Below are 24,184 nucleotides of genomic sequence, written 5' to 3' on the forward strand. Positions count from 1 at the left end.
GGGGGGGGGGGGGGGGGGGGGGGTGGGGGGGGGGTGTGGGGGGGGGGGGGTGGGGGGGGGGGGGGGGGGGGGGGGGGGGGGGGGGGGGGGGGGTTCTTGTGCAGCTTTCCTTAAAAAGCCAGGTCAAGCATTCAGCAGACTGTAAAAGGAGCTGATCCTCTGATCCTCTATCAGACCTCAGGAGCTGTGACAGCACCTTGCATACTAATGGACTGTTCTCCTTTTTTTTATACTGAAGGGAATATCTGTGCCAGCAGCTGGGTCAGGGAACACTGTGGTTTGAAATTTAGCTATTTTAGTCCTAGTTTTTGTGCCTGTATCGCTGACAAGGATCAAACACGTCTACGGCAAACACTAAGTTGAAAAAGCATTGCCACAATTAAAATAAAAAGCTTCAGATACAAGGTATAATGCAAATTAAAATTGAGCAGGTAGGACATTTCTATAGCATAGCCAGGAAATTTAATATATACACTATATGGAAATAGTCTTTGCATACAGTAGGGGACTTCAGAGGGACTAAATCTACAGAAAACCAACGTACTGCAGCAATTTATTTGAAATAAGACTGGTTATGCAATATTCTGTGTTGACTAATTGCACCCAAATGGCTGTGTTTTTTTCATATAGAGCATCAAACTGAAACGCATGTGATGGTGCTCTTTGAAATCAGCAAGCAGCTGAGTCACCAAGTCCTTCATAACTCAACAGTTCTGTACATGAAACCAGAGCAGCAAGGATAGAGAGGGAGGAGGAGAGAGGGGGGCTGAAATCTGAGAGAGCCTTTAAAATACGCAATTAAGTCAGTGACAACGCACTCAGTTATTTTACAAGAATTATTGCCTCTTCAAAAAGTTTTCAGTGCCCTCAAGCTCTTCTAAGCTTTTAGTTTTACTGACTGACACTGTCGGAGCAAGAATGAGATGATGGCATACAAAAAGGATAAAATGCTGTACTTTTCCTGATGTAATATAATAAAAATTTGCTTTTTCCATTGCTCAGAGTGAGATTGGATATTTCACTGAATCGGTGCCATCTGCATTTTGTAACTTTTCTAAAATCAAACTTGATTTTTTATTTTGTCTTTTATTTCAGCACTGAATCTAATAAAAGACGTTTATTTAAAATGTGTAATGGTCCATCTCAGGCCATATCATTCATTTTTTAATCTCAATGAAAGATGATTTATAGAACTAACCGTAGTATTTAGTCAGCATTACCAATACGTACAATGTAGCTACGTGACATCAATGCAGATAGCATGAGAACATTCAGCACCTTCAAGTGGTTTGCCAAAACTATCTTTGGAAATAATAAAAACAAAACAACACATAAAGCTATAACAAATAAAAAACAATTTAGGTTACAGGACTGTACGTTGAGATTGACAGTCATATCTATAATATGATCAAAATACAGAAAATAAGTAAGAGAATTTACTTTTGGTCTTCCCCCGGCCTTTAAGAGACTCAAACATGCTACTTCCTGTTGATCACGAGACTTGTGTAATGTCCTAAATTTTCAGAGGGGGGAACAGAGTACCCCAGGGATGATGTTTTTTCTGTAGGCTTATGCAGAAGCTAGCTTCGCCCTAGTAAAAAAGGCGTATAGAATTTTTCCATTGGATTTTGTATTATTGCAGAAAATAAGCTCTGTGGCGATGAAACATTTTGATACTTACATGTTTATTTCAGCGAGATAATCTTCATAATCTTCATAATACTTTTATGATCTCTGAGGTCTAAATGCAATCACCAGAAGTAAAAAGCTAACATTAGGCTATAATCAAATTACACTACGGTTACATGACTTAACATTGCCAACACAACAAAGCTGTAAAGTCATGTTCGGCGTGATTATGTTCTGTGGTCTTATTTAGCCACTTGTTAGCAACCACCTTTCGTAAAACACATAATTCACAAGTGGGGTATTTACTGACGCATTTTATGTTGTAGAAAAAAATGGGAAAGTTTATTAAACGAGACGAGGGAACTTGAAATGCTAAAATGCTAATTCATTTTCGGGTTTTAGGATTCATTCCTGGAGCACTCTATGTACCAGGCTAACAGGACTAAGGGTGAGTTCGTTAATCCTATCTGACACTCTACACTAAAATGAGATCCCTGCTGTTCGCAGAAACAGAGTGTCCCGTTTCTACATAATTAACAAACAATTAAGTCAATCACACATTCACTCCACCTGGCATTTCGCTGCTCCGTCTCTCTGAAGGGTACATTCCAACAATGCTCTGAATTTATGAGTGGTTCAGTTTGTGCCAGAGTGCGCAAATGCACTCTAAGTGAAAACCAGGGGAACAGTGAAAACAAAGAAGTGCATTTTAACAACATATTACGAATATCTGATGACGTAAGTGTATTTATCTCTAAATTGGAAATAGAGATACACAATAATAAAAAAAAAAGAAAAAGATTTCTTAAGGACTCTTATCATTGCCAATATCTCATTATATCTAGGCTATATATCATTATATTTCTCACAGGCTAAAATCCTATTTTGTGTGTGTTCATGGTAGTTTTTACTAAGGGTTTACATTATGTTAGCTTTAATTCACAGTTTGATCATATAATGTATTATACAGATACTTCTCTTGCATATTCATGATTTTAATGTCCTAGGGACGGAAAAGGCACCAGCAGAATGGTCCAAAAAATAATTGACATTTTGGGAAACAGGCCTTTTCCATTTCTCACATAAAGTTTGTTAAGAATATTGCTAGCGCTCTCATATTTGTACGCTAAATGTGAAGCTAATTTACAGCTAGCAGCCGGTTAGCTTAGCTTATCTTAAAGGCTTGAAGCAGGAGTAAACAGCTAGCCTGGCCTGACTAAATCATATTCAAGTGTATAACCACCAAGCAACATAAGCTGTTTGGTTTTTGCACAAATTAAAACAAACAAGCTATAAAATGTGAAATTTAGCCAGAGATTAGCCAAACTAGCTATTTCCTGTTTCCAGCTAACTGGCTGTAGCATCATATTTTAAAGTCCAGTGTGAATGATTTAGGAGCCTCTATGGCAGACATTGTATAATATTCATCACTATGTTTTCATTATCTTATAATTACTGGAAAATAACAATTATTTTGTTTTCATTACCTTAAAATGAGCCATTTATTTCTACATACTAGGCAGATCATGTTCCACGGAGTCTGCTATGTTGTTTCTACAGTGGCCCAGAAGGGACAAATCAAACACTAGTCCTCTAACTCTACGAAAATGTACCAAAATGTCAACATATTCCTCTCTAATAAAGAGCTCAGTGACTTCTCTGTGTGGATTTTAAGGCTCTATAAACAGTGAGTGAATCTATTGCAGGCTACAGTTGCAGTATAAAAACTACATTTTCCTTTGGATCAGCAAAAGTAGATCTGGCTTCAACCCTACACCCCAAATTCCTCTCCTGCTGCTGTGTGCACCCACAGCTCTGCCAGCAGATTAACACAGTGAAACTGAAACTTTTCCCGCAAGATCCAAAACACACACATGCAGACTTGTGAGGGCACTAACATGAAGCACCATTATATCATTGTGTGAGCCCTGACTCAAAGAGGGGAACGAGAGGGGAAGGGGAAGGGGTAGGGGTGGGAGGGAGGGGGGAGAGACGGCGAATGAATTAAAGGCATGCGTAAAGAGGCGAGAGGATGGTCCTCCTCACTCTCGCTTCGCCGTGCATCCCCTCTATTACTCCTCAAGTGTCTGTTTCCCACACCAGACAAGGTTAACAAGCCGCGCTGGTGTCTGCGTCGGCTGGAAAACGGGGAGGGGTGGGAGGTGGAGGTGGAGGGGTGAGGTGCTGCAACTATACAGTGTGCTGTGTGATGATGCAGACAGGCTACTGTAGCCTACAGTCCCCTTAAATATTCTCAACCACATCCCACTCCCTGCTCAAAATCCTCTGATACATTGTGCACCATGCAGCTGTGCGCCGGAATAAGCCTGAATACACCATGAGGTGGAAAATAATCCTTTTTTTTTTTTTTTTTTTTAGATGCACAATAAATTACAGCTAGACGAGGAAAAAACTCCGGTGCGCACTAATCCGGCTGGCAACGCGCCGACAGGATAAAGAAAATATATAAAGAATAGTTTTAATGGTGGATGCGGATACTGAGCAGCGCAGCGAGGCAAAGTGATGTGGAATAAAACAAATGGTAGCATAAGCATCCATACCTTTCTCTCCATCACTATGCGCTTTTTAGGCTACTCAACAACAGGAACTGTAGGATGTGTCTCTGTGGAGGTGTCCGGTCCGGCGCGGCGCGGAGCTTCCCGTCACTCCTCAACTTCCTCGCGGCTTCAAAGACAGCAGCGTCTCCCTATCACTTCCCCATTACTGGACAGCTAGGCGACTTATTAGCACTGGCCTGTGGGACGCCGAGCCGGGGATGGAGCCAGAGCCAGGATTGGTGAAGCCTTGTTCGGAAGGGAGCAGGAGCGCAGGCGCGGTCTCTGCTGGAGAGTCGATATAATGAAAAATTACCAGTGGCAGGGAGTGTCATCAAATTATCCCCAGGAGCGGGTTTTTTGGGGGGGTGTACTGTCCGATGTAAGCTCTAACAAAAGGAGTGTGAAAGGATGACTACAGGTTATTATTATACGTGCACTGCAAGAACAAAGACTGACATTTTTTTTGGGATGTTAGGCCTCCAGGGATGCACTGAATGAAAAACCTGTTTACTACAGCAACAGAACAACAGGACCATCAGCTCCCTAACCAAAAGAACTGTAGCACTTTTTCATAAAGAAACCTTTATGCTGGGGTTTTAAGTTGCAATTACAAACCATTTGAATAACAATCAAGTCATTATGAAGATTGTGAAAAATTCCCTTGGCTGCAAAGGAACATCTATTAATGGATTACCAATAATTATAATATTATAGGATGTAATTTGTCATGCAGCTAGATATAAAGTTTGCTTATATTTGTTTGGGTGTTTTGCAAATTTGAGTTCATTTAGAGCTACTAAGAGCTGGAGTCAAATTCTTCATGTATGTCAACAGATTTGGACAAAGAAAAAATTGATTCTGACATTATTACAAAAATAAAGGATAAATCCCAGCCAAAGGGCTTTCTCACAACCTGGCAACCCAAATTATGCTTCTGACAGATCTATAAAGCATGAATTCATGATCCAGTACATGTGGTGATACATGATATTGGGTATTTCTGCCAATATTTTCTAACTCATTTTGGCTAAATGCAGATATATGCATTTTTTAAACCTGTAGAAAACATCAAGTCTTTCCTGTAGTGGAGTTAACTTATGTTAACTCTTATTGTGATGATCCACTGGCAGATGCTGACATAAAATTCAGTGCAAACTACTTTAACTTAGGATACATATAAAACATTCCTTTTTGTGTGTGACATTTTCATACAAACCTGTAAAATTCATCCTCCTTTAACAGGCTTGGATGATGCTCTCCCCGAGACAGTCCTGATAAAAGACGCAACCAGGGCCAATCTGACTAATTAAAGTCACATAATTACAGTGTCATCTTATCAACCTGTCCTATCAGCAGAAATGCTCATTTCAGGCCAATATTTCATTTTAAAGCTGCTAATAAGCCGATAATAATGACGTACTGATAATATCTCGCAAATGATCTGAATATGAAGTTGGGGATTTGGGCGAATGTACAGCTGCTGCAGAAATATATTGATGTCATGAGGGGGAAACATTAATCATGGGCATGTTATTACCACTGAAGAGATACTCTATAAACGGTTCTATAAAATATGAGAAACATACTTGAAATGATGTATTTTAAAAGGACATTAAAACATGTCACTTCTAGTAAAACTTAAAAGACATTCAGTTGCTTTTTTGGAATGAGGCATGAAAACTGCACTGAAGAAAAATCTATCTTTATGTAGTCTTTACATCAAGTCTCTTGAAATCAGCAAAACCACTCTGTGAGGAGCACTGAGCACAAAATGTCCGTGTGGTGGCCTGTAACTAATGGTGTGATAGAAGGTAAAATATAAGGAGAAAAACTGGAAGTGTGGAGTCTGTGCAGGACAGTCCTTGGGTCTGTCATGTCAGCATATTTAGGACTCAAATCTGAGTCAGCATCTGAACTCATTTGAAGGGTAACTTTGGTATTTTTCAACCTGGACCCTTTCCCCCATGTTTTTATGTCTATAGGAAAACTTTTTAAAAAATACTGGTCCAGTATTGAGCGACAACGTTGCAGCTGTGAAAGAGGCTGCAATGTAAGCATTCGGGCAAATGTGTATCGTCAATTTAAAGTGCTTGTTTTTGCCACTGACAGGCTCTAATTGTTATTTCAAGTCGCTGGCAACATTCTTGAAAGGATCCCCACAGAGGCAGACCATTGTTTAAGAGTAGGATCCTTTTATTTTTAACCAGAAACAGCTCTGACATTGCTATCGCCAAAGACACCTAACTTAAAGTCGCTAAAAACAAAATTATAACTCAGAAACCGTCTTGGTTCGTCTTTCTGCTGCTCCAATAGTCACCATCTCTGGTTTGGTTGAAATAAACCCTTAAGTCACCCAGTTGGATTTGAAAAAACACTGGCTCCATGCAAGCTAAAATTACTGTTTGTTTAAATGGAGTCTGGTGGGTTTGGCAATAGCAATTTTGGGGATGTTTCTGGTGAAACAAAAAGGCTCTTACTTTCTAACAAAGAGGTCTATCTCTGTAGGGATGCTGTTAGATACTTATAACAATCTGAGCCTATCAATGGCAAAACAACTGCTGTTCGTGCACATATATTGACCGTGTGAGCATGCCCCGAGGCTTAACATTGCAGCATTGCAGAGCCCTCTCATTCAATACTGGATCAATTTCAAAAATTGTAGTTGCCATTAATCACTTATACACAAAATATGGGAAAATATGGTCTAGGTTGAAAGCTACTGAAGTAACCCTTTGACCCCTTTCTCTCAGGCTGCAGACTGAAATAGTCTATCAGGTAGAGATCAGGTTCAGAGCTGTCAGGCAGACCAGTAATCCTCCTGGTTACATATCTTTAATAATCCCTCTCAGGTCCACAAGTTCTGAAACTGACCTCACCCCCAAATTCCTTAAGGTTTTACCAGGGAAGAGTTTCCAGAAAGTGCAGCACAACTCGGCACAATGGCCGTGTTTCAAACAAAGCTTTCTTTCCGCAGTGCAGCCCACTCCTACCCACCCACAAACTCAATCAGCAGAGGTTTACTACTGAAGCCTTGGCTCACCACCAGCAGAAAGAACAAAAGATATCCCATGGCTGAAAACACTTTCTGGCAAACCGTTACACCAGAGAACTCACTCTGAAGAAGCACCTGCTGTTGAGATATGAACTATTCTTATGAGGAGTGATTGAGTATTAAAGCTGATGCATTAAATTCATACCAACAATTATACCCTTTAAATAAGGCAGAATTCAGCTTTTATTAAGTTGGGTTCAATGAGAGACTGGCTGCATGCAAAGGAGGCAAAGAAAACACTCTGAGGCCTTTCAAAATCATCCGTGCAAGGCTCAGTCAACTTTAATTTCTCATTTCAAGGGGAAATTTACAACTACTACACTTAACTCGGCACTCATTCACTTCTTCCTCCTAGATATATTAAGTGTTGTTCCCAAACAATTTTATTTTATTATGGAACCAGAAGCCTATTGATCATTGATGAACACAAATGAAATAAGGTTATTCAGACTTTTTGGCAGATGAAGACTGATGTTTGTGAGTAGATCCTGAGGTTTTTGACTTTTTTTTTTTGCCTCATTTTAGTCCTGGACATCGAAATAATCTATCATAGGCTCTTCTTTAGCAATCTTCGACCAGGCGCCTCCACTGACGGCCCTGAGAGGAGAATCAAGAAGAAAATGAGTCATAAGCAGGCAGTAAAATCTGAAAAATAAGGAGACAGACTGAAAACTAACGGCTGCATAATACATCCTTATTCTACACATGTTAGAGGTTCAATCGTAGCTGTTTAAAGACACTGTTGACATGTGGCACATTGTGATGATTTGGTTTGTGGCCCTTTGGTTACAGAACAACCTCTTAAAAAGGAATAGTTCGGAGGTGCATATCCATAGTCAGTTGTTGGTTGGCACATCTCCAGTTTGGACAAAATATTTTAGCCACCTAAAAAAGATCAATGTAAGTTTAAGTGTACACTACATTTAGAATATTTTTCACTGCTTTACCTTGCAGTCAGACGGCCCTTTCCGACGGGGAACTGAAGCCGTTATATCTATCCTCATAGCCACCAGACTTCATGGATAAAAACAGTAATTTTACCTTGCAGAACATGTGGAGTTGCTGGTCTACTGCTGCTGTGATCAGTTAGTTTGTTAGTAACTTTAAATACCAAAGTCACAGAAAACTAACCAATAAAGGCAGTGGTAGACCAGTAACTCCCACGTTCTGTGAAGTAAAATTACTGTTTTGTCAATAGAGTTAAGCTTTGAAGTGAGCATAACTAAGTTTCGGCTGTCTGACGGCAAAGTAAAGCACTGAAAATATTCTAAGTATAGTGAACACTTGAACTGATAATAAGGGTTTTCGGAAGGAACTTTTTCATAGTCCTAAGAACCCCCGTTTTGGTTGTGTCCGCACCGCAAGAACTAGGAGATCATAGTGATCATAGTTCTTAGGATGCCATGTTGAAGGACTTTTTTTTTAGCTCCTATTTCAGAGTAGGTACTCAACCAGCACAAGAGGAACCTTAAGTGACATAAGTGTCCGGCGATTGGCCCAGACATCGTAAGTGTATGTTGGTTGGCTTAACACCACCAGCAACCACCATTTTTAAAAGCCCTTCAGCCTTGTAAACAACAGACAACACAAAAAAGTGACATTGCTATACCAACCACCGGCTGGCTTACAGTACGCCACTCCAGAGTTCCTATTAGTGGTGTGATTGAAACAGGATGAAAAAACCTTAAGGATTGTAGCTCTTGGGAGAGATCCCCAGTACGCAGCTCCTATCAGGGATTCCCCAGGACTGTTTGGTCCAAAAACACCAACTGATTTTTTTTTAAGTAGACATAATTTTAGGGTGGCTTAAATTTGTTTTGTTACTGGCTCCGTTCACAGCAATACACTGCTTAACTTCAGTGGCAGTATACCTGTCTGCTTCTCCAAACTGGGGGCAAGCCGACCGCCATCTACTGTAGATAATGCACTGACTATGGATAAGTAACCCCTACAACCCAAACTATCCCATTAACCACAGAGGAAGACTTACTTGCTGCTATGCTGTTTGATATGAGCGATGGGAGGAGGGGCCCTCACAGCCATCTCTCGCTCTATCAGTGATGTCAGGGTTGAGTTTGGACACGCTGCCTTCCCCCTGAGAAGAAAAGCAATCTTTTTAAATTCCACAATCAACACTGTCTTTTGTTACAAAGTTATCCAGGCTGCGTGTGTGTTACTGATTGAACAAAGTCTTACTTGTGGGCTGTGATGACCACGTTGCGTTTGGGCTCGTTGTCGTAGCTCACGCTCTCCACAGTATAAACCTCGGCCAGCTCGTGGATGATCTTCCGGTGTTCTCTGTTCATGGGTGGGAAACGGTGGGTCCTCTTTGGTTGTTTTCCCTGCAGACATCAGTTTAGCATGTCCATTAGGATTTATACTGAAAAAGCATCTCAAAGCCTCACTGATCTGGGAACTAGCAGAGTTGTGTTGCTATCACTCAACTACATCTACATTCTGTTTTCAAATAAACTGGGAGGTCAGGACCACTGGATGCAGTCTGAAGGGTTGTGAGATGATTAACAAGATAGGAAAGACTTTCTAAAAAGTTGTTGCTCATTCCTTGTGAATCCCACGATTATTTTACCATTCTGACCCCAAAAAAGGTCCAGGCTGCTTTTCATGAGTGGTCTGGTAGTTTCAGTTGAGGGAAATTTTAATGCTACAACATACAGTACAATAATATTTACTGTTATTGTCTCACATCGATCACAGGCCCTGAATTGAATCAAATCGAAATTGTGTCGTGGCAGGCTTTGTGATATAAGCAAATATCGTTTTGTTGTCCTACGAATTGATATAAAATTGTATTTTGATTAAACATGAGAATAACATCCCTAATATTTTCTGTTAATTGTGCATCTCATCTGTCAGTCGAAATATAAGCAATTTCGTTGGTTGAACTGGGTGAGGAATGGTCACAGATTTCCAGAATCCCAGCCATACAAGTGAAGATGTTTCAAACCCACAGGGAGTTTATGACAACATAATGGCTTCAATACAAAAAGGGTTTGCACTGAAAAAGATATAGATCTTTGGGCACACTTCATTTATAATTCAGCAGAAAGTAAAACACAATGATCTGTAGTAACTGGAGAGCTGGGAAATTAGGTGGGAAGAATATGACTACTACTACTCACTTGAAGGCACACCACTCTGCTTTTTATGCTGTGTTAAATTCGCTAACTTTAATGTAAAATAATACGTTCTAAGATAGCTAATCGTAACTTTTCATTGACTAAAACTAGACTAAAAAAAAAACTAAATGTGAGTAAAACTGATTTCGTCTAATGACAAAGAATAAATCTAAAATAGCTGCCAAAATTAACACTGCACCCTGCATCAGTGTCCAGTCTCACCGATGCTCTTGTGGCTGCATGAAAACAAATCCCTGAAGCCAGGTTACAAAATCTGAAACCAGCCTTCACAGAGGAGGAGTGGAGGCTGTTAAAGCAGCAGATTAACGCCCATGGTTTTGATATGAGACATTCATTAATCACATATGGGTATAATGTGTGGATGTCCACATACTTTTGGCCACATGGTGTATGTGTGACCTGTTTTCTGTGGCCTGTTCGACCTGATGTTTTATAGTTGTGTAGTACACACGGAGAGGTTGGGAAAACAACAACTGGCATCAGACTGATCCGCTCTCTCTGCCAGAACCTAGTTAGAAAGTACTATGGCAACATTTGGATAGAGAATAAAATTTAACAACATTGCTTTTGGGAAAGTGGAAGCCCACACAAGAAGGCCAAGGGCAGAATATTAAGTCCGTAAAGGCAGCGCAGTATGTAGTAAATTTAAGATGTGAAAAAAATATAATCAAACCTTTGACAGGCAGACTGAGGCAGAAAAGCTTTGCCGCCATGATTCACTGTTCCAAAAAGAGGCTCAGCTCCTCATAAACAATACATTTTTACATCTGGCAAGACACCAAAGCAACAGTGACCTTGACAGCCTCACTCCTGTAAGCCTCGATGCATCCAACAAAGCCGAAACAAGAACACGGAGACTATTTTGCTAACTGCCCCATGAGGTACCTGCTAATTTCGTCTGGCTTAGAAACTGTTACTAAAGAGGCTTCGCCGTCCTGTCAGAAATCTACAAGCAACCACAGCAGGTTCCTTCCTGCAGGTCCACTGGAGATTTAACCGAGCTCAAAAATAGCTGAATATACAACAACTGGGTCAGAAAATAATGGTGCAAGTTGTGGGCTGTGGTACATACATTGTCACAGCTAAAAGTGGGCAGTCTAATCAGGTAGAGCCTGGCCGTTATTTCTTTTTTTATTGACACTAGATTTAAGCAGCCCATATAAGTGTTAATATAACAGTGAACAGTGTAATAGTATAAATACTGAGGAACAGTAATAGACAATAAGTTAGGTTGGTCTGAATACAGACATTTTGAAGTGGTTGTAATGATTATGGTATTGCATCCCATTGACCAAAATAAAATGTTGGTGTCTGCAAAACCACAGATATGTTACATTTCTATGTCTCATACATATCATATCAACATTTCTAAAGTGACTTAGTTCAGATAACACACATATGAGCCGAGGTTCTCATTCAGAGGAGGAGGGAATGGTCGATGGCATTAGACTAAGCAGCAGACAGCAGCAGACTACTGTGTAACCATTTTTGTGCGACCAATATTTGTATTTTTAACAAGACGTCCAGACATTTCCATCCCTGCTTATGTCGACCAAACGGAGTATTTTAAGCCAAAACATTTTTTCTAACCCTCACCAAGTGGTTTTTATGCCTAAACATAACCACTCGGTAACCACACTGAAACATGAAAAAATGTAAAGTTTGAACATATCCACTACATATGAAACAAGGGCTGGTGTGATATCAGATTTTCACTACCTGATTTTGTGTCTAAACGAGTTCACAATAACACTATTATCGCAAAAGCTATAGGAAATTTAACTTCAGTCAAATTTATCTTCAACTCAATTTATTGTGCATTTTGTCTTTTTTTTGGCTAATGAATTACACTTAAAATACAAAAGCATATAAAAAGAGCAGTTACACTAAATGGATGGTGAAAAACCAACCAGATGGCGCTGGGGGAGGGAGAAAAGCAAGAACTGAAATCGCCTAGCTTCTTGTTGTGGTAGGAGTTCAAAAGCTTTTTCCTGATGGTGCACCGGCTACCTTACAGTGTTGTATGTGAGCTGACAGCCTGGGACATGCAATTAATTCCTTGGGCACAATAAAGTATCCTTTGTAATTATGTAAATGCAAAATCAGTCAGATGTTTCAGTATAAAAATGTTCGGGACAGGAGTTAAGGTTATCAAACATTTCATCACCTCTTCTTCAGTTATTGGGAGCAGTGGGCTCCCAGCACAGCCACCAGAGGGAGCAGCAGAGGTCACCCAAGCTGCCATTACCATACCGACACAAGGGATTCCTTGTATCATCTTACCTTATTAGCAAGCTCAACAAGATTCCTGATCTCCTCTTCTACCTCGGAGACGAATTTCAGGTCTTTTCTAAAAGAGAGGCGAATGGAGAGTTGTTAGTGTGTTGTGTGGAGACACTGTTTGCACAGACAAAACTACCTTATGCAAATTATAGACGGTAATAAACAGAACTATGATGGGCAGACCTGGCATCCTCTTTGAGGCTGTCGCTGTATACAGAAGTAGAGCGGACGTTGAAGGGGTCAGAGGATGGGTCTATTTGCAACGCCTCCGCCAAACGTCTGTTTCTCTCCAAAGTAGCACAATCTTGATCACATTCAAGCCTGAGAAAACAAACCAGCTCATTTAAACAAACACTCAAGCAGATTTCGCATTAAATCATGAAGCTGAATGTGAATCACACCTCATTTGCTTCAACTTGCTGCACTAAAATTATTCTGATTAAAATGGGTAAATCTGAGTGGCTGCTGCAGCTGCTGTAATCCATTAAAATGCATTACCTTTGATTGATGTATTTAAATATTAATGCACAAACAAAAAAGTAATCACTCATAGTGAGCAGGAAATCCATTTCTTCTATGCAGGAGTACATTTAAATAATGTTTCATTATTGATTTAAGGAAACTGCTTTGTGCCCGTACTAAAATCACTGCAGAGAACAGCCTCTCATGCCTCGTGTCCTAAATCATTTCGTGTGCGTCACTTTCAAAAAACACTTTACATCAGCAGCTTGGCCCCAACTCTTAGTCATCGATTTGCTTCGTTACTGCACCTGGTCTGTTTCAGCTCCTTCTTAGTGAGGAGTGGGCCGATGTCCATTGAGTCACCGAGCTGCATGTCAGACAGTTTGCTGGCCATGGCGATGGCTGCATACCTGCAGTACAGAGGATTAGGGGATGTTTCAAACACTTCGTATATACAATTAAAACAGCTAAATACAAGGCTGGGGCGATATGACAAGATTATAGTTCAACATGTCATATTGTTCCTCGCATGTCCACGAAAAGACAATATTCAGTTACAAGTGTTATGAATTACTACATTTAGTCTCCCTTTTTCTCTGGGTTTCTCTATGCTTCCCCACATAGGTATAGCCTATTAAAAAAACAGAAGAAAGAAACAACATGCTAGCTTATGTCTGACACCGTAATGTTAGCCCATGCTGCTTTCACAACAGCGTGGCAGCTGCGTTATCGCCTAGTTGCCTTTGAAGTGCAGCAGGTAAGACATCTGCTTATTAGAACACAGTCCATAAATATTTATATCTTTGTCCATCTCTCTCTTCAGTGTTTTTTGGATGGTAATTTTGTATACTGTTTTACATTACTGCTTGAAGCCATATGTCTGTAGGGAAATTTCAATCTCGCCCAACTCTACTGAACAATAGTTAAACTGACCTCTGATATGAAGTGGCTGCCTCTGCGCAGACCACCGTTTCCTTTCTTCGCCCACAATCACACTGCACAGCCACCTGTGAAAAGTATGAAAGACAATGTTAAACATATGAGTGAACAGATTTGAGTCTGGTGCCAAAAGGCTTTTGTAAGCAGACAAATTATGTTGGTTTCTTGAGAGTTCGATGCTGCGTGTGTAAGGAATTCCTGCAGCTGTGAAAGGCCTCATTGTTTGTTGAGCTCTTGTGTTTGGAGGAATGCCACTGAAATGTTATTATTTCATCCAAGTTAAAGATTTTTGACAGCTACGTACTATTACAGCAGATTTCATCAACTCGTTATAAACCACATGTAGCTCAAAGAACAGAGAGAATACACAGCTGGACTGTTGAACATAAACTTCAATAATTAGAAGATGTGACACGTACAATCATTTTTTCATCAGGGTAATAAGTTATCAAGTTGAGGAGAAATATTTGGATGATGGGAAAATACGCCTACTCTCCCCATGAACCAAAGCCCTCGGTGTAACAACGACCATCTGTACCAAGTTTGTAACCCATATTTTAGCTACTGGGAGCCCAGCTGCTCTCAGTGGCAGTGTGTTGTACCTTGGCGGTGCAGGTGGTGCGTGGGCAGCTGCTGCCTTTATGACAGGGAGCGGAGCAAGGGTGGCCACAGTCTGGACGAGGTAGCGTGCAGGGCTGCTGGCAGCTGCCTTCTGCCAAACACTCGCCCCGGTGGCAGATCCGTCTGCAGCGGTGCATTTCACATGGCAGCGCTTTATTACACACCAGGCCGCAAGAGATGTCTTGCAGATGACATGGGATGTTGCTACGTTGCTGTGGGCCAAAGAAAAAGTGGTTACTTTAATCACATAATAAAAAAACATGAAAACGAGTTATGCAGACTGTCAGCTCAGGGGATGTTACCTCGTGCTTTCCCATGCACCACTTCTGAGTAAGGTAAGTGCAAGGTGGACACTTCTCTTCACTGTGGCAGTTGTGAAACACTAAATGAGAGATAAATGTTAGGATTCTCATTTACAGTTTATAACTGCAGTCTATTTTCAATTACAATTTTGGCTTCCAATGATTATGAAAACAAGATAATTAAGATTAAATGATTGTTGTGGTGCATTTAGTTTCGCAGCGATGCTCTTGTTTGTGTTTGTCTTGTGTTAAGGCCAAGATACACCAAACTGACATCAAAGAACTAGTGGTGACAAAGACCAACTGTGGTGTGACCTCACCCTGCCTTTGTCTCGCCCAAAAAGTTGCACTTGAACATACCACAAAGACTAAAGCCCACAGCAAACTAGCACATACATTCTGGTTTGTGTGAGAGTAAATAACTAGTCTGTATTCGTCATTCAAAAAGGGAAACAGGACAGATTCAAGACGCTGGTTAGCCACTTAGCACATTAACAACAAAACCTTATGTTGAAAGAAAACAAGATACTTATAGTGCGCTAGTGAACATTAACACAATTACAAAATGTTTCTACTAAAGACCCCAGAGGCTAAAAAGATAATCTTATCCAATATAACAACTATGTTTTGATTTTACATCCACCTGACTTGAGCCTTTTGTTTACTTTCCTCACTTCCATTTTTCTACTTGTGCACTGAGCTGAACTGCCAATCAGAGTGATTTCACTCACTGACAGGGCCGTCTCCAACCTCGATTCAACACACTTAATCGGCCAAAAAAGTTGAAAAGGGCCAGACAAGGGCCAACTAGTGCTGGCGGTGTGAGACACACCAAAATTAGGGTGACAGACACTGACCAATGGCCAACCGTTAGCCCGGTGTACCAGGGCCCTTATAAATCCAGTACCTTCAGTGTTGCCAACTTGGTGACTTTCTTGCTAGGTTTAGTGACTTTTCAACCCTCTTAGTGACTTAATTTCTAAAAAAAAAGCAACTAGCAACAAATTTAACAAAATTTAGCGAGACTTTCCCTTTCCTCTTGGGCCATGTTTATAGCTATAAATCATGTAGAAATTCAAGAAAATCCTCCAATATCAGCGAGTAATCGTGTTAAATAACCGTGATATCACCATTAACCAAAATATTTCTGATATAATTTTTGCCATAAACGAGCAGCCGTAACGTTTCCTGTTTCATCTCACCTGGGTGGTCACACTCGTGTCTTCTTGTGCATAAATTTTTGCACTCCGGTGGCTTTGTGCCGCAGGGGATGGGCGGGTACAAGACAGTGAGCCCGCAGTAACAAGCCAGCTCATCAAAACCTACAAACAGAAGGAATCATGACACCACATAGGATATGAGCTCTGTGACATGGTCACGGCACATTACTGCCAGACATAATACCACAGAGGACAGAAAATGACACAAAGATGATGTAAAGCCTCAAATTAGTTTTTTTTTCTTAAATGGCAGAATAACTCTGTGGTACTTCTGAGACTTGACTCATAAATACAGTGTTGTTGGACCACATTAAATGCCTGCAGGACTCACTGGACTGCCAGCAGGGCTCACAGTTTCCACGGTGACAGGGCTCCTGGCAGCGGTGGAGGCCACAGTTGAGCTTGTAGCCGCAGATCAGGGGACACTTGTGCTCTACATTCTAGATAGACAGACAGACACCAGTGACACCACCTCCTATTGAATAGCAATGTCCTAATAATTAAACTTTTACTGCTATTTGAATGGATTGCAAGACCTTGAGTTCAATATAAAAGAACTTTGAACACTTTTATCAAATGTGTGCTTTAAGCTGAAATTAAATTTCTGTGTCACCTTAAGATGTGTATCTAGCCTCTTTGTGTCTATTGTATTGTATTGTATTGCAGGACCTCTATTTAAGTTGACATACCACTGAATGGCATTTGACGTCACATCACCGTACAGTGTTACTCAGGCCATGTGTTCAGTGGTAGAAAACCTTTTTATATTATTACACAAAATATCACAAGTTAAACTACACAACACCAGCATAATCTGAGCTCTTTTGTCACTTTTAACATCAATTTGTTTAACTGTATTGAGAGTTTGGAGAGTATAAACTACGCAACATTAATACAGAGTCATAGAATACTCACCACACAACACAGCTCGCCGCACTTGTGTCGACCACAGGAGCGCTTCTTGTTGCAGCGCTTCTCACAAGTGAAGACAAGCTCATCTGGAAAAAAAGGGCAGAAGAGAAATACCAGATAATGCAGGAAGGTGGCAATCCCGCATTTGCTTAATATCATTTGAACTTGTTTGAATCTCACCTTCTTTTTGGATCGTTTCACACGGGACCTCCTGAAAAACAAAGGTCAGCTTTAACTCTTTGGTGTCATGAACACAGCACAGCAAATGAGAGCAGCACTAACACTGAAGACGAAAGTTCTGCTGGTGTTTCTGCCTACCTTGGTCTTGGAGCCACATCTGCATCTGATAGTGGAGGTCAGGGAGCAGGGCCCACAGCTGTCCTCATGGCACAACTTCTCACACAGATGGATGGTGTCTGAAACAACATGAGTCCATTAAGAACAGTGCTTGCAAGCTCAACATAATGCATATCCTGTCTGAACACACAAAATAAAACTGCTGTCTCAGGACTGAAAACAGATGGATAATGGTGGAGGAAAAATAAAATGGATGCTACATAAGTTTCATTTCTTAGGGAATTTCTTTAGCTCTAGTTTAAGGAGATTCATGGGATGCATACAACATGTTACAAGATATTCAGAAGTAATGCCAACATCAAAAACACAGCACAGCAGCGTGCATCCAAGAGGAAGCTACAAAAATCACGGACACAGCATCAAAACAAAAAAGCCCCACAAATATAGCGAGGCAATAACGCCAAGCAGACAAAGCTCATTCCAAAACAAGAGTGACTCTTGGGTTGGCTTTCACTTTTGCTTTCGCTGGTGAGCACTGAAGGAGAGGATGGGGATGAAAAGTAACAGAGTTGGCCTCTTTTCTGTTGCAGTTAGCTTGCTATGTATCTGCTTTTCCATTACCACAAATGTAAGGTTCCTCTAACAGTAGCTGCTGAAAGCATTTCCCTTATGAAAAACCTTTCAGAGCCATAACACAAATTCATATCCTATACCTGGTCAGTTTCAGATCTTGTGTGAGGATAGCTTCACTTCCCTTGCTTAACCTGTTATGCTACATTATGAGAAATTATTCTGAATCTAGTGAGAGTGTCTGAGCATGTCGACAGGCAGCTACAAACTTATGAAAAACACAGGCCTGTTACTAGTTAAGGCACCCTTTGTCCCTCTTCCTTACCGCTGGAGCCACAGGCCAGGGGTTTGTTGCACGTCTTCCCACAGGAGGGGATGGCATCAGAGCAGCTTCGTCGTTCAGAGTAGCCCAGTTCCATGAGCTTGGCCAGTGGTGTCTGACCACAAGGACACGTCTTCACCAAGCTTGGGGAGAGTGGGCACGGCTGACACGCGCCACGGTGGCATACCTGCTGGCACCGGTGAGCTTCGCAGTTTAGCATCCTGAATGGAGAAAACTAAGTGTCAGGCAGAGGTGGGAACTGTCTCACTGAAATAAGATTTTTTAATTAATATTATCAGATGTTAGACATCATTAGTGCTGACTTACTTCCCACATAATTTTTGACAGGAGAAATGTCCCGAACCATCAAATCCATCTCTATCTGTGCCACACAGGACTTCACGAGTGGTAACGCCGCAGTAGCACACTAAAGAAAAAAAAAAAAAACAGACAAGAATTAAAACCATTTATGCTAAGACAAAGTTGCCAAGATTTAAAAAAAACAAAAAAAAAACACTGCACTGTGTGGAGCTGTGCTGGCAAAGTGAGACTCACCCTGCTGAACTTGCAGCTGGCAGGGTTGACATGCCCCACTGTGGCACACCTGGGTGCAGGTGTGTTTAGCACAGTTAAGGAAGGCACCACACGCCTTGTCACACCGGAGAACTGTACCTTGGCCACAGCGCACTGGTTGACTGCAAAGTTATGGTTTAATCAGTATCATGGCATCAAGACAACACAGGAAGCAATCTCTTAGAATAACACAAAAACACACACACAAGATACACAGAGAGATGCAAACATTGTTAAAGTGCAGAATACCTTGTCTTCCCACAGGTACAGGATTTTGTTATAAAGGCAGGACATTGCGGACAAGGTCCAGGGTGACATAAGCTGAAGGGAGACACAGAAAGTATAGTTAAACACAAATACTCACATTATTAAAAAATGCATGCAAAATCTGTACTACAGTGTAATTTTTGCTAGTTTTGAAAATCAAGATCATAGTACTTTTTCCCACATATTTTACTAATTAACTTTTTGTTCTATGCTGGACTTAAATTCCCACCTACGATATAATCACAGATCTTTAGGGGCAGCTGTGGTTACGTGGATAACACTCCCTCAACCTTATTGAAATCAATCTGATTAGAGATTCCAACTTCACTGTTTACATGGATGCTAAATAAGTGATCCGATAAGATGTGCGTTTACATGCCCCAAAGCATTTCATCAGAATATATCTTTATTGACTAATCAGCAAGTTCACGACTTGGGAATGATTAATTTAAAAAAACAAAAACAAAACAAATGTACTGGCGATACTGTCCCTCCAAAGGGCCAACTCATAGCTTTTCCCAAAAATACCTTGACATTACAAGAGACAGACACCATGACTGTCTCCCTGTGATTTTTAAAGCTCACATGTTACAGGGGTGGTTACAGTCCACTCCGCTCCTTTTCTTCCCACACATGTCACCACAGGTGTGAGGAATCTCACTGCGCTGCCACTCTGGGTTTGTCACTTTACCTGCCAATCAAATGTGGAACAAAAAGGAGTGATGACTTTGATTATCTCATTTGCAGTCACAGACTCGATCAGTTATAGGACTAAAAAATAAACATTAAATAATCTGACCTGACAACAAATAGATTCATGTTTATAATTACGTATTTAAATGCATAACTAAACAGTCACTCACCACAGAAGCAGGTGTAGGACGTTGGTGGTTTCAGTGCAACATTCTGGCAGGCCGGACATCTCCAGCCTTTAGCTGATTCTGAAAAAACAGCTTTGTTTTAGCGTATAAACATTTTTGTATTAACTTTTCATACAGAGAACAGCAGATATTCCCACTGGCCTAAAACTGCAACGCAACACAACACACATTGTTGATGCAGCAGGAGCTTCAAAGCCTGGGTGCTGCTCTTCTTTGCTATTGTTAATGGGCACAAATAGGTATTGTCCATCTCCACAACAGTATTATGCATTACAGTGGATTATGTTCTGCTGTTTCATAGCCTCACAGAGATAACCATTCTGAGTGCACTGTGGGTCAGAGCTGCTAAAACTGTGTAGCAAACATCCAGATGTTGTTTAAAGGTCGTACCGTCTGCCTGAGAGGCCGGGGATCGAGCCCACTTCTTGATACAGTTCAGGTGGAAGACGTGGAAGCAGCTCTGGCAGCTCCACACCGGGGCCATGCACCGGATGACATCACAGCAAACCATGCACTCGTACTTCTCCTCTGACAGCTGCTCTATCAGACATCCTGTGGAAGGAAGAGATTGACAGTTCAGGAAACAAGGAGTGAATCAGACACTTAACATCTTTAACCTCAGGAACACAGGCAGCTCTGTTAAAAAATAATGATGTGCTGAGGAGGCTGATTCAAACCCACAGGTTATTATCAAAATCTATTCTGCTAAATTACAGGGTATTGAGTATAGAATGATACACACAAGACAGCTAAAATGTGTACTCGCAAAACTAAATGTTTTACTCAATGACAGGCTAGAGAAAGTGTCACCAGCACACAGAGTTCTTTAGGAAAATTAAGGGCAATATCAAGAAGCGGTTAAGTAGGTAACAAGGCGTCATGTGTGTACAGCTTCCAAACAAATTTAATTTAGGATGCTGTCAAATGATGGGAAAATACTGCTGTGGCTGCTAAATCTCTTTAAATATTAAAAAAAATCAGCGAGAGTGTGCTTTTAAATGCTATCTCTGACTCCTTGGTTTCTACTTAAGTGTTTAAAGGGAGCTGCACACTAACCTGTCTGTGTCTCCTTGCTCTCTGGCATCTTGTCCCAGTTCCTCTGGCCTGGCCTGTGGTTTTGATAATGCATTCTTCTCCCCCCTCTTGCCTGCTGGGGTGTGTGTCGTCCTGAGCCTCGTCCAGCTTTACAGACCGGATCCTGAGATGATCTTCTATGGCCAGAGTCATCTTGGACACTGGGCCTCATCTCCAAGGCTGTTTCCTCTTGAGATGGTTGTTTGGGCGGTTTGATTGGTCCTTGACGTCGTTTTGCTTCAGTGTGTGCCCTCTGATGATCATCACGTTGAAAGTCTGGACCAGTACTGCTCCTCTGACTTCTGTCCCTGATGTCTAACGAGGGGTTCTCTCCTTTGGTGTCATCTGACCTCTGACCCCCAACTGCAGCGTTGTTCTCCTTAAAACGACTACCCTTTTCAGGTTGTTGTCCTCTTCTCTGCTCCTGGCTAAACTTCCTTGGTTTTTTAGCCTGGGCATCCTGGTCTTCATTTGTTTGTTCAAAATTCCTTCCTGTATCTTCTCTTCGCCAGTTAGGTCCATCAGGTCCATCCATGGGATGTGCCCCGGAGTGAAAGCCCCCTGCACCTCTGTTGTTGCCATTATACGGACCAAAGTCGCCTCCTGGTCTTTGCCAACTGGAGCTGAAGCCACTAAAATTCCCATTTACACTTCTATTCCCCTCTCTCCTCCCTCTACCTCTGCCTCGCCTTCTGGCTCCATCCTCTCCTTGGTATGGAGGTTGATGATGCAATGCATAATTTGAATTATCATGGCTAAATGGGGGTTTGAAGCCCTGGTGAAGGTGTCCATATTGTTGAGAAGGATCATAACTATTCAGGTTTCTGTCATTGTTGTGTCTGGGGCGGCCTCTTCTGGATTTGTGCTGATAGGTTTTTTGATGTGACGCCTCATCTGAATGGAGGTCAGGTGGATCTGCAAACAGAAAAAGTGTCAAAAGACTGAAGCTGTGTGTATAATAATCCCAACCAAACACAGCTCCAGTAAATATGTTCAACATAAGAAATGACAATAACAATGACTCAGTAGTTTTCACCGCTGACTCACTAGTCAATTACTGAGTCTGTAGCCCAGAATAATGTCTTAACACCAACATTAAAACTCTCAAAAACAAACTGATGTCATTCCTTTACTTATGGCATGAAGTCATTCGGTACTTTTCTGTCCTGTACTGTAACCCATACTCAGGATATGTAGCCAGCAGTTATACTACAGCTATTAGGTAACCCGTTAGCTAGCTAGCAATCACAACTTCACAACTTTCACACACGCACACACTGGTGATACTGGGAGCTGACAGGCTAATCACATGTTTATTAGCTCCTGCTACTGTATCCCAGGTCAGGTGTTATATCGGATTTCAAAGTTCACAGTCACGTGTTGTCACGTAAGATGCAATACTACCGTTAGCAACCCTTAGCAAGTCGAACGAGGATCTTATAAATGGAAAAATCAGCTGCTCGGTCAGTTAGCTGGTGTTAACTGAAAGTTAATGTTAGCTAATGTTAGCTAAGCAACATGCTAGCTAAATTAGCACATGAAGAGAGTGTGTATAACGTTAGCAAGCTATTTTAAAGGGGCGGTGTGGCATTACAGAGCAGTTGAGTTTAAATTTGGCGATAATTACTCTACTGATAACATATTTTGACAGCATGTTAGATAACTTACCTGAGGAGCCCTCAGCCATTCAGTTTGAACTCTGGTTGTTGCTTCTCACACGACACAAGTTTGAGGACAACAGGCTGTTTTGCGAGATATGACAGGGGTGTCCAGGTACTCGGCGACAATGTCCACTTTCCCAGTTGTGTTCTGGTTGTCAAAACTGAGGCGAACTCCCTAAACAGGCAGAGCCAATCCCCTCCCACCTTCAACTCACTTTATTAACACTAGCTTAAAGCTAACACAAGCTATATTAAGCTAGCAAGAATTAAAACAGGAACTTCCGGTCAGTGTTTCCAAAGTAAAACCGGAAGTGATTGCATGTCAAGAGAATTCTAAATATTTAACATAACACATACAGAACCTCCGTCTGATAACATTGTGGTTATAAAATACGGTTTAAAACACGATAAACCAAGTTAATGATATAACAGTTATTAGTTATTAATAATTAACTGAGAACCATAAACCCATTCATGGCATAAAAAGATATTTGACAGAAAATAATGTTAATGAACGACCACAAGGTGGCGCTCCATATTTGGATTAGTCTGATGGAGAGTAGAGAGGCTTCTCAGATTGAGATGAATTAGGAGCATAATAAAATGTATTACATCATAGTTTTGCATATATTTATACACTTTTACACTTGTATACTGCCTGTGTACTTGACTACAAATGTGAAATTAATGTTAAGTATAACTTGCCTAGAAATCAAAGATCATTCTGTGCACAGTTTAGATGTCTCGTATTACCACTAGGCTATATATTGAAACTGGAAGATGCAAAGGTGTATCTAAAGATTAAAGAATTTATGAATATTGTGAGCTAATTGACATGGGAAATAATTTATTTCATTTTGTACTGTCGTCTATATCATGATTTATGACAAATATTGTTTAAAAAAGTTAAAATTCCTGATTTAGATTTCATACTTATGGAGGATCAAGCTCTAACTGTATCCCTTTTTGATTTGTTTTTGCATTCTCCGAGTGTCTTTTTAGGGTGTGGGAATGGAGGAGAAAAGTAACATGACGGATCCCTCTAACCCTGTTTTGTTTGGACACCCTTGGTCTGTGAACTGGATCAAATAATGTTTGGCACTGATTCATGTAGATGCAAATTTTGTCTGTTTGGATCTGTGTATTTTGTCTTGCACTCAGGGGGCTGTGTTTGTGCTTTGTATTTCTTTTATTGTTGTTGTTGTTGTTGTTGATGTTGTGGTTGGATGTCTTTTGAAGGATTATTTGTGGGAGATTTATGTCTTTTTTGCCAGATATTGTTTGTGTTTATGTCTGGATGTTAGTCATGTATTGTGGTGTTAGATGTTGGTGGGTTAACATTCCTGAATGTTTGGTTTGTTATTGGTTAATGTGCCTGAATAATCCCATGATGGATGGGTTAT

The 24,184-nt window shown here is 40.9% G+C and overlaps 2 protein-coding genes across 2 annotated transcripts in view; both read right to left on the reverse strand.

Moving 5' to 3' along the window:
- The window catches only part of smarcd3b (SWI/SNF related, matrix associated, actin dependent regulator of chromatin, subfamily d, member 3b), a 55,852-nt gene extending 51,443 nt beyond the window's left edge, over positions 1–4,409 (reverse strand). Inside the window, exon 1 of the mRNA XM_050056338.1 lies at positions 4,191–4,409. Coding sequence (XP_049912295.1) covers positions 4,191–4,202 — 12 coding nt within the window. The 5' untranslated portion in view covers positions 4,203–4,409. The remainder of the gene's footprint in view (positions 1–4,190) is intronic.
- A 3,011-nt stretch (positions 4,410–7,420) lies between these two features.
- On the reverse strand, positions 7,421–23,043 carry nfx1 (nuclear transcription factor, X-box binding 1). The gene is made up of 23 exons (XM_050056946.1): positions 22,789–23,043; positions 21,103–22,035; positions 20,437–20,598; positions 20,029–20,106; positions 19,751–19,856; positions 19,148–19,219; positions 18,881–19,020; positions 18,653–18,752; positions 18,329–18,546; positions 17,455–17,552; positions 17,317–17,347; positions 17,140–17,222; positions 16,556–16,664; positions 16,207–16,326; positions 15,005–15,084; positions 14,684–14,914; positions 14,076–14,149; positions 13,451–13,552; positions 12,864–13,001; positions 12,681–12,747; positions 9,436–9,581; positions 9,230–9,334; positions 7,421–7,836 (listed from the first exon to the last, which is right to left on the reverse strand). Exons 1-23 carry the CDS (start codon positions 22,805–22,807, stop codon positions 7,761–7,763), a joined length of 3,288 nt encoding a protein of 1,095 aa, XP_049912903.1. The 5' UTR covers positions 22,808–23,043; the 3' UTR covers positions 7,421–7,760.
- Between the last annotated feature and the right edge of the window lie 1,141 nt (positions 23,044–24,184).

The sequence above is a fragment of the Epinephelus moara genome, chromosome 11 (assembly GCF_006386435.1).
Source record: "Epinephelus moara isolate mb chromosome 11, YSFRI_EMoa_1.0, whole genome shotgun sequence".
Lineage (NCBI taxonomy): Eukaryota > Metazoa > Chordata > Actinopteri > Perciformes > Serranidae > Epinephelus > Epinephelus moara.

What these genes read in the sequence shown, in the direction of transcription:
- nfx1 (XM_050056946.1), bottom strand. An exon ending in TGTAACCACCCCTGTAACAT is followed by an intron (nt 19,220 to 19,750) that starts GTGAGCTTTAAA and finishes GTCTCCCTTCAG; the next exon opens with CTTATGTCACCCTGGACCTT. An exon ending in AGCCTCAAAGAGGATGCCAG is followed by an intron (nt 12,748 to 12,863) that starts GTCTGCCCATCA and finishes CCTCTCTTTTAG; the next exon opens with AAAAGACCTGAAATTCGTCT.